This window comes from Chiroxiphia lanceolata, chromosome 7 (genome assembly GCF_009829145.1).
Source record: "Chiroxiphia lanceolata isolate bChiLan1 chromosome 7, bChiLan1.pri, whole genome shotgun sequence".
NCBI lineage: Eukaryota > Metazoa > Chordata > Aves > Passeriformes > Pipridae > Chiroxiphia > Chiroxiphia lanceolata.
In genome coordinates this window covers 4,252,271-4,262,961 of record NC_045643.1, presented here as the reverse complement: position 1 = coordinate 4,262,961, position 10,691 = coordinate 4,252,271, and the positions used below count along the sequence as shown (strand labels likewise).

General features: G+C 51.1%; 1 protein-coding gene across 1 annotated transcript; it reads right to left on the bottom strand.

Annotated features, from left to right (window-relative positions):
* Nucleotides 1-1,043: 1,043 nt before the first annotated feature.
* KMO (kynurenine 3-monooxygenase) lies at nucleotides 1,044-10,625 on the bottom strand. Its single transcript, XM_032692799.1, has 15 exons — nucleotides 10,458-10,625; nucleotides 9,268-9,337; nucleotides 7,976-8,073; nucleotides 6,976-7,065; nucleotides 6,705-6,753; nucleotides 6,018-6,105; nucleotides 5,308-5,473; nucleotides 4,776-4,847; nucleotides 3,517-3,638; nucleotides 2,603-2,750; nucleotides 2,125-2,182; nucleotides 1,938-2,020; nucleotides 1,583-1,684; nucleotides 1,433-1,492; nucleotides 1,044-1,262 (listed from the first exon to the last, which is right to left on the bottom strand). Exons 1-15 carry the CDS (start codon nucleotides 10,509-10,511, stop codon nucleotides 1,089-1,091), a joined length of 1,434 nt encoding a protein of 477 aa, XP_032548690.1. The 5' UTR covers nucleotides 10,512-10,625; the 3' UTR covers nucleotides 1,044-1,088.
* Between the last annotated feature and the right edge of the window lie 66 nt (nucleotides 10,626-10,691).

The following is a 10,691-nucleotide window of genomic DNA, read 5'->3' as shown; positions in this document are numbered from 1 at the left end:
CTTTCTCTCCCTTCTGCATTTTCCCCCCAGGGTTTATCCCTATGATAGATAATATAGATGACAACACCCAAAATGCTAACATACCTGTTAAAAGAAAATTGTTAAAATAAACCCTACCTATATATGTTTTCAGACACCGATTATTCAGTGTCGTTTCACTCTAATCCACTCCAAGGGAATTATTGATAAGAACCTGGGTTACCCCCCTCCCCTTCTTCCGGGTTGGGTCATAACAAAAGTAAATACATCTGTCCTTCTAAGAATTAGGTGCAAGGGCAGCAGCTGAAGTGTTCATTGGAGAAACTACAGCCACACCCTGTCATTGCTGCCACCATCTCCCACGGTACAGTGCCTTGGAAAGATGCTGGCCAGAGAAACAAGCTGTCTTCTACACCAATTTGCCATCTATGCCCTTCAAGGTGCTCCCTTGCAAGCCAAAACCGACTCACTGAATGATGCAGAGCAGTTCTTGTCCCTGCCCACTTGCTGGCAGCTGTATGTAAACCACCTCAAACAAGAGTGACTGTGCTGCCTCAAATCAGGAGTTTATTTTGGCCATTTTGTTGTTCTTCAACAGTGACTGTGAGGGTCTAGGGCAAGGTATGAAGAAGGAAAGTGGGCCTGATACTCCTTCCAGCACTATCCCAGCCTGCTGCTATTTTTTGGCTCGAGGACTTCCAAGGTGTTGGCTTGATTTTGGTAAGAGCAGCAGTCTGCAGTACGGGCTAGCACACACCGATCAGGTCATAAAATCATGGAATCACTAAGGTTGGGAAAAATGGTCATTGAGTCTAACTGTTAACCCAGCACTGCCAGGTCCATCAGTAAACCATATCCCTAAGCGCCACATCTACACACCACAGCACTTGGGAGCAGGCTGCCAAGATGAGGCAGACACACACCTGAGCCCCTGGACAGGCTCCCTGAGCACTCTGTGCCCTGATGGGCTCCTCTCACCTGGGCAGAGGGAGAGAGACTAAACTGCTTCTGAGGGGCTGGAGCAGCTGCCAAGCCACATCCCAAGAGAAACAACATCATCCAGCTGAGCTGACAGCCCATGCCTTCGCTTTTATTACAAGGAGCTCCCCTTACATTTCACCCACTTGTGTGCCAAAGGGAAGATTTCCAATATTCTTCAGGGAACGGGACCAGCCCCACAAGTTTTCCACACAGAAGCCCGAGTTCCGTGCCAGACGCTTGATCAGCAGGTAGGTGCCAGCCAGTCCTGCCGTCCCCATGACAAAGATCCCCCAATTAATTACCTGCCAGTGCAAACGGAAACCTCAACGTCATCAGAGGTTTGCTCCTACCCTGCAGCACCAAGCGAAGTCGTCACACCTGCTCCCACCTGGCGATATCCCACCACCAGATCTCCCCTGGCAGCTGAGCAGTGCTGGCGTGCAGGATGCTCCCGAGGGCACCCTTCACCAACCTTTTTCTGCCATTTCCAGCGCTGAAGTGCCTCATGGTAGCGAATTCTGGTGAAGGTCACCTGGGAGGATTGCAGGAGCGTCGTCACCACCACAAAGGCAGCCAGGAGGAGCTGGTGGCAGCCCAGGCAGTGGGGACACACTGGCCTTACCATGGTGTACAGCGGGACAACAGTGGAAGGCATGAGGGCGTGGAGAAAGTTGTCTACGTGCTTTCGGAAAATGAACCACGTTGAATTCACGTGCTCACGCATCTGCAGCAGAGCAACAGTCATGCCATTGCCAGGAATTTTGGCAGAGCTCCCCCGCGCTTTGCTAGCTCTTCTACTGCCTGTCCTAGAGGTCACACAGAGCCTCCCTAGCCAGTGGAATTCCCAAGGAGCTCTGAGGCTAAAGTCTGCCAGGGTGAGAGCCCAAATAGAGTCTTGCAGGGATCTTGCCTGCTGTGTGCATCCTAAGAGTACTGCTGTGTGCACGGCCCGTGGGACCACAGGTCCGTGTGCCTACCTCCACGTAGTTGTACATGGCTAAGTCTGAAATCGCATGGTCATCTGGTACCCTCAGTCTGGAGAACTCAGGGAGGCAGGCACCTGGCAGAAGAAAGCAATGGTTCACGGGCTGCAGGGTATCCAGCTGCCCTCATCCTCAGATAGGTGTTCCTCTGCTCCCACTCCTCCCCAGCCACATCACTCACCAAGGTCGTTGTGGAACTGGTCCATTAATTCATCAAAGACCAGACAGTCTTCAAAACCCTGGGAGGAAAATTAGGGGGTTAATAGGCATAAGGAGCCACATGTTCATGAGAAGTGCTCCCATGAATGCTTAGGTAGCATAGCTTTTGGTCCCACTAACTACAGCCTCAGGTGGGAGTCTTATTCCAGGCCACTCTGCCAGGGGTCTTGAGAGAAATCCAGGGGATTGCGTTTCCCAGTAGCCTTTACCCCCTCCCACACAGTCCTCTGCCCCATGAGAAGGTAGCATCACTGCCCTGTCACCTCTCCTCCCCAGGAGGACACCCTGACTGGAGCTCAACACCTGCCAATGCAGAGGACATCAGGCTGTGGAACAGGCCAGCCCATGAACTCTGTGGACCTACACACTAAAACCAGGCAATTGTGGGTGAAAAGAGTGGGGACCCCACTAACACGGACCAGGGCCAGCCCTGAACCTACCGCATTCATGCCCTGTCCGTAGAAGGGCACAACAGCATGCGCAGCATCTCCCATCAGCACGCACCGGGAAGCGAGGTGGTAGGAAGAACACTTCACAGATACCATGGCCTGGGCTGGCAGCACAAAGTAGTCATGCTTCAGCTCTTGCCTTCAGGCAAAACAACAGATACTTCAGTTGTGGGACCACAAGAGAGAAGAAGTGTAAGTCGTGCCACATCCCAGCTCAGGAAGGCACTGTCAGCTTTGGGATGCAAAACCCAAACCCATGTCCTAGGCTATTTGTGCTGGGAAAAATGTGGGAGCCAGGTAATCTATTTCATTAACTTTCCCCCTATGGACCAAAGGTTTTGTCTGCAGGTTTCAAGCTCTGCACACAATTTGAGTGTTGACATCTTGGTCCTCTTACTGTGAGCAGTGGTGGACGTTGGTTGTTGTAGGAAGGATATATCAGAGAATATCTGAGTTTCTGAGTTAATATGAAGTCCTGCAATAAGTCTTAAGAGGAAATAAAACTGCCAAACACAGCTGAGACCATTGATATAATCCAAAAAAAGCCCATCTCATAACAGATAGCTGTGTTGCAAAGCAGAAGCATTAATAGTGTGAGCTGGAGCTTCCACTGTCTGGGGAGGCTTCCCTCTTGGCAGGAAAATGAGGATGTACTGAACAGAGACACAGCCATCAGAACATGTACTGGAAAGGCTGGTCCTGGTCCCCACTGCCACCAGGGCCCCCAGGAGGGGTGGGATGCTCCAGCTCTGTGCTGTTACCCTTGTGCCATTTGCCCAGCAGTGAGAGAGTCCACAAAGGGGGATCCATCACAACCCCACCACCAGGGCCCAAGGCTGAGTGATTTGTTCCCTGGCTTCACAGCACTGTGTTGATGAGAGAGAAGGGGAGATGAGGACACTTACTCTCCGATGAGGGGGATGGCGTCTGGGAAGTAGGTCTGGAAAAAGCCCAGCACTTGGTCCCCCATCGTGAGCTTCTCAAATTCCTCAAAGGGCATGAAAAGCGTGCAGGTGAAGGACTTGTCCTGCCAGCCGGGGAGGAAGGTCAGTAAGAAGTCCAGAGAGCATAGAGAGCATGTGGCACATGGAGCAGCAGCTCATTGCCCAGCCTGTCACCTGGCAATAGCAGTGACCCACTGGAGAGGCAAAGGACGAGTGCCCGGCCACCCCCTTTCCCATGGTGGGCTTGCCCAAGCTCAGGGCAGGCAGGGGGCAGGTAGAACCAGACGGTGTGTGACTGGCCAGCATGGACCTGGCACACTGTCCTGGTGCTCCTGGTATCCAGCTGCAGAGGGCTGGTTTGGGGGGTTTGGGTGGGCTCAGATGCATGGGCAGGGAGAGGTGTCACAGGTACCTGCTCAGCACAGGAGGCAGGACTGGCTCCACCTCAGGCTGTGAAAGGGGTGGGTGTCCCTCCTGGCACCTTCTCTGAACAGGACCCAGCAGCGTGCCCAGGTGGCCAAGAAGACCAATAGCATCCTGGTCTGTATCAGGAACAGTGTGGCAGCAGGAGCAGGAAAGTGATTCCTCCCCTGTACTTGGCACTGGTGAGGCCACCCCTGGAGTGCTGTGTCCAGCTCTGGGCTCCTCAGTTCAGGAAGGACATTGAGGGGCTGGAGCAGGTCCAGAGAAGGGCAACAAGGCTTGTGAAGGATCTGGAGCACAAGCCCTATGAAGAGAGGCTGAGGGAGCTGGAGTTGTTCAGCCTGGAGAAGAGGAGGCTCAGGAGAGACCTTCTTGCTCCCTACAACTACCTGAGGGGAGGGTGTAGCCAGGTGGAGGTTGGGATCTTCTCCCAGGCAACCAGCAACCAGCACAGTCTTAAGCTGTGCCAGGGCAGGTTTAGATTGGACATTAGGAAGAATTTCTTCACAGAAAGGGTGATTAGGTATTGGAATGGGCTGCCCAGGGAGGTGGTAAAGTCAGCATCGCTGAAGGTGCTTAAGGAAACCTGGAAGTGGTATCAGTGCCATGAACTAGTTGACATGGTGGTGTTTGGTCATAGGTTGGACTGAAAGATTTCAAAGGTCTTTTCCAACCTAATTGATCCTGCGAGTCTGTTATTCTGTGATTTTTGGCCCTCCCAATCCCGGCCACCACAGCCAGTTCATCCCCACCAGCTCCATCCTGTGCCCCAAGAGAGCATGACCATGGGTTATCACCATGTTGGGCAGTGCAATCATCATGAAGGTGTTTCTTGGCCAGATATGGAGGCAGTTTGGTTCCATGGCAAACTGAAAGAGAAGAGAAAATCACCTTGTATCCTTGACACTAGTTCCCATTCTTTGTACCATGGGAAGACACAACAACTACAGGGCCCCTGTCTGGTACCTGATGCTTCAGAGAGACACATGGGAAGATGAAAGGGTAAGAAATATGGGAAAAATGGAAAAAAATCTGCTGCTCTGCAGTTGCTGATACCCTTTCAGACATGTTCCCATACCCTCAGGACCTCTCAGAGCTAGAGTTAACCCCAATGCTCCAGGATAGGCTCTCTAGGATTTTTGCAGCCAGGTACCAACCTCTGGAAGAGGAAGAGATCCCTGCCTTCTCCCAGGAAAGGTTTAACCCCTTTCCTGAACCCCAGGTAAGAAATTAGTTTCTCTAAAGCTGTTCTAGCAGAGCCACCATGAGAAGGGGGCAGGGTGTCCAAGCTGCAAAGGTCACAGCAACCTCTGGGACAGGCACACTTACATCTCCATCTTTGGGAGGGATGGTCAGCTCCATGTAGCCATGAGGAATGTACTGCTGACTGTAGTTAAAGCGCGTTTGCCTCATGAACTGTTTTCTGACTGTTGAGAAGGCTCCATCACAGCCCACAATGAGGTCATAGGTGACTTCCAAGGTCTGCTGGTCAGATCTGAAAGCAAAGAGAGTCCCTTGGATCAATCTGATCTTTAAGGTCCCTTCCAACTCTAACCATTCTATGATTAATCTTGCTGTAACTCCAGGACAGCTCAGCACCTTTTGCAAAATGACTGGGTCACCTCCAGCATTATTAATCTTCTGGGGTGAGGGAAGATTGGCTTTCATGGCCTGGGAAACTCAGTGTTAGGACAAATAATTATCCTGTAGGTTATCAAAAGCATAACTCTACCAGCTGTACCCAACAATGCAGCAGACAGCCTTGGGGTAACACTGCTGAGCCTGCATGCCCAGGTGGGTTGGGTCATGACTAGAACTTCACCTAACTGTGAAACAAGGTCACAGAATTACAGAATGATTTGAGTTGGAAGGGACCTAAAAGCTTATCTCGTTCCAACCCCTTGCCATGGGCAGGGACACCTTCCACACATACACACTAGTTTCAACACTAAGATTGCTCAATTGTTTGAGGTTGTATGAATGATTAAGCAGAAACTAACTGACCACAACACTTGATCCCACGCTTGCCCAGGGATTACCTTTTTATGGATAACGTCCCCAACTCTGCATTGCACTCCACAAGCTTGTGTCCAAAGTACAGCTTGGTGTTGGAGTACTTCTCAGCAGCTGTGAAAAGAAAAGACAACTTAATGTAGAGGGGTTTACTGTCACTCCAAAAATATTTCCAAGAGATCCCTAAATTATAGGGGGTTTTGCCATTACAGGAAATAATTTGCTGGGTGAGTGAGGGCCAGCAGGCAGGGCACACTGGGACTGATCAGCTATGGTAAAAACTATTTAAAAAATGCAAGGACTCCTGCAAAGATTTCTTTCTTCCTCAAAATGACATGAGTCATTGACTACTTTCCACCATCACTCCACTGAATTTCAGGATGGGATGAGGTGCCTGCAGTTAATGGGGAAGCACTGGAAATTTGGCCTGTTACGATTATATACTTGCCTATAGTGCTCCAATTTCTATTTGTCTCTCTACAATCAGGAGCTATGGAAAATGCCACAAAACATGACAAGGACGAGGAGGCATGTCCTGCTTTAGCTGGGAAACAGCACAGGTTTTCTTCTTAAAAACACGGCTAGTTCATGTTTGCACTTTCTGAGAGCCGGGTAAGGGAGCTTAGTGCCCAAAATCTGCTGGTTATGGGGCAAACCCGAAATCCTCAGGAAAAAGGGTGTAGAAATATTTGCAAACAGAAGTGACGACCTACCTGTCAGCAGCTCTTTGTTTAAGTTTGCTCTGTCCACAGACAGAATGTACTGCAAGGCAAACAAACAGGGGGTTCAGAAGGTTTTGCTGAAGTTTTGCTCTGCATGGCCAGACAGGAAACCCTCCCCCCTTCAAACAGCCCCACTGAACCCAGAGGTCACGCAATCCCCTTCCTGCATCCTCCCCAAGAGCATGAGCCCCAGACTGCCCAAGACACAGAGGCACAAATGCCAGACACAGGCCCCCTGTGCCCTGCAAAGCATCTTCAGTACCTGGTTCTTCTTCCCGTAAGGGATAGAGTACTTTTTCCCTGAAGGTGTGTGTATCCTCCTTGCCTGCATGGGAATGCCCTTGGACACAATCTGAAACAGAAGGAAACACACTTCTGGCTAAAAGTATGGGGTTTTAACACAAGTTACCAAGCATCACCCCCCTCCCCAAGCACTGCACTTGAGGAAAAATGGGGTGCTTTCTGCTCCTACCTTTCCATGTGCTTATCCAAGTCACCAGGGAAAATTTTACAGGGCTGTCACACCAAGTCACTACAGTTTACTGAGGTTACTCACAAGCTCATTCTCATAAAAATCAGGGGGAAATTATTTTTGGATAGAAGGGACATGAAAAATCCCAGGGTGCTGGACAGGGCAGGGGAGGACAGACGAATTACATCCTGGGACTGGGATATGTGTTGTCAAAGCTTGGGCTCCTCTGCAGAGATCCAGGGTCGAGTACATCCCATCACTACCAACAGGTGGATGTTAAATGGTAGCCAGCACCTTGCAGAATGAAGGCTTTGTGGGAGAATTTGGACATGTCAGTGCAGAAACCAGACCCCTTTATTGCATCCTGCTTTAGGACATCAGCTCTTTTGGGAGTCAGTCTACTCCTGCCCTGTTTGCCCTCACCTCCAGGAGGAAGGAGAGCATGGAAGGGAGGTGAACACTGGTAGGTGTTGCCTGAGTGTTTGGTGTCCTGGGGAAGCACCCACTGCCAGGAGCAGAGCCCAGCTGCCTGGGGCTGGGTGCTGCCTCCAGGCTGGGGGAGATCCTGCTGGCAGCTGTGCCATGGAGCAGGGGAGAGCCAGGCTGCAGGCATGCAGTGGAAGAGGTCTGCCTGGGAGAGGTCTACCTGGGAGACATCTACTTCCACCCGCATGAAAGCAGAGCTACCTCTGCATGCTTGAGGAGCAGAAAAGAGCCTGTCCATCGCCAGCTGAAGTCAAGAGTGTTCTAACCACAGAGAGCCCACCACCAACAGGATCTGCCAGGGTACCTGCTCCTCCATCCCCACGGCTCGGAGGGCTTGGCGTCCTCTGTGAGACAGGGCCAAGTTAATGCTTCTGCCACGGGCAAAGCTGGCCACTCGGATGTCTGCGTGGGAAGAACAGTTGGTTATGGAGGCACTGACACCACAGCCTGGTCTGGGCAGCATCTCCAAGCCCCCTGCAGCAACGGCAGGAGGGGCAGTGGGGAGTCCCCATCCTCCCGCTCTGGGTGCAGAGGGGGCAAGTGTCAAAAGGCGCATTTAGGTGTTGGGCTGAGCAGCTTCTGGGCCACCTCTACCCGGGGAGAAGCAGCTGCAGCCCAGTGGTGCAAAGGGAATGCTGGATCCTAACAGCTCCCCAGAGTGCCAGGAGGCCCCTTATCATTAAGAGCCATTTCCCCTCTAAATGGAGAGGGCTGAGCGACGAATGCCTGGCAGGTTCTGCTGAGACCCCACAGACTGACACTTTCTGGGACATTGGCAGGTCACCTTCTTCACTCCTGTTCAGATACAGATGTCTGTGTACCAGCCTGTTCCTCCTCAGAATTGCCTCACTCAGCCTTCCCAGATTGCCTGGCCAGTGCAGGGGACAGAGCCTCCTCATGCATCTTGCTGTCAGCAATGGGCCAAAAGCTGGAGTACAGCAGTAAAATCCATCCAACTCAGAAGGCAATCAGAGGCTTTGTGAACCTGTGGAACTTCTAGCAACCATGAACCATGCAGCAGAACTGCCCATCCTGATGTCTGTCAGAGCAGGAAGAGTTTCCACAGAGATCACGTGTCAGGAGCGGCTTCTCCTTCCCTTCACTGCATGCCTGAGTTTCACCTTCCATGGTGTCGTTTTCACCTGCTGCTTGGCTTGCCACCTCTGCCCAGGTTCTCTTTGTCTGCCAGCTGACAGATACTGAAGGTGAACGATTTCTCTGCCTTTCAGCCAGCACCTTGGCTCTAAGTCATGATTTCTCTTTTGTGGCACCTTGAGGACTTGGAGGCTTCCTGAGAGCACTCCATCTCTCCTTCTGGTACAGCTCTGGACTATAATGCTTCGTGCAGAGACTAAGTTTGAAAGGTGAGGATTTGAATCAATATTTAAGCCAAGAACATAAAAAGGGCATTGTTTTAGTAGCTGAAGGGTGGGTTCTCTCCACACAAGGCAACATACTTCAAATAAATGCTCCCCTCCCCCAACAGGACCTAAAGGGAAGAGTGAAAAGAATATCCCCAAACTGTCACACTTTCAGATTTCTTTTTTTTTCTGTGGTTTCAGTGAGCTCACACAGTAATGATCAGGCTGAGCTTACCTTCTCTGGCTTCGTAAACATCAACATGGAAACCTCGTCTAGCAAAGAAACAGGCATTTAACGCACCCACCTACAAGAGAAGGACCAGGAATGGTGGATGAAGTATTCCACAGGTCACTACTGAGATGCATCAAGGGAAAGCAGTGATCGGGGTTGCAGCTCAGCATGTACAGGTAAGTCCTTTGACCAAGAGTCTTAGAGGACTTTTTGCTGAAGAGCAGTCCTCTGGCAGACCTGATGTGTCTGCAAAGTCTCCAAGACCAAAGCCACCCATCAAAACTCTTCATATAGAGTCATACCAAACTCAGGCTTGTTTACACACAGTGACTGAGTGCAGCAGGGTTAATCTCTTCAGCCAGAGGTAGCAGGAGCTGGTACAGGCAAGCTCCCAGCTCCTCTCTGGACTGTGTTTATCTTCCTCAATAGAATTCCGGGTGCTGCAGTGTTCCCTTGGGAACACAGTGGGGGAGAACAGCATGAATATGTCCTGTTTGTTATTTAAATCAATTTTTTCTTGTTTATTTCCATCACTAATTGCTGTCAGAACTACAGACTCTTATGTCATCACTCTTTTCCAAGAAGCTAACTTCCAAAAAGTCAAGAGAGAGATGTTAGGTGCTGCAATGTTCCATGCTATCATAGGATCATAGACTCAGAGAATTGTTTGGGTTAGGAAGAGACCCTAAAGACCATCTCATTCCAACCCCCTGCCATGAGCAGGGACACCTTCCACTAGACCAGGTTACTCAGAGCCCCATCCAGCCTGGCCTTTAGAGTCAGACCACTACCCAAGTAGCAGGGGATGAAAACTGTTCCCAAACAAAAGTGGGCAGAGGAAGGCATTTCCTCTTAGCCTGGCGTTTACTGAGTCTCAGTCCTTGCAAAGCATTTCACACTGGTGACTTGGTTACAGCTAGAAACAGCCAAGGGGCAGGGGGATCTGGCAGCCCATCAAGGCCTGTTATTTAATGGTACCTGGGCACCATTGCTCCACCACCACCCAAACCCCTTCCTCAGAGAAAAGGACAAGAGCCTCCCACAGCAGGAACAAAACCAGCCCCTCTCCGACGCCCCATCATCTCACAGAGGAATGATTTCAAGACAAATATCCAACCACGCTCAGGCAGTGCTTTTACAGCCCCAGCTCCCTGGCAAACACAGTCATGCAGCAACTAAAGGGCATTTCCTACCAGGCCACCTCCGATAACAGCAACTCTCTTCCCGTGTGGGTCACAGGGCTCCATCACCAGGGCAGCCCCTGGGCCGCAGGTGCTCCCTGCTGTGTCCTGTCCTGCTCCCTGTCCTGCCACACCACCCTCTCCAGTGGGGAGGGGAAGAACATGGGAGGCTGAGTCACGCCTGGGCTCCTCTCCCCTGGTTCGTATTAAAGTTTAACTCCCAGCACAGAGAGTGTCAGCGAGTCA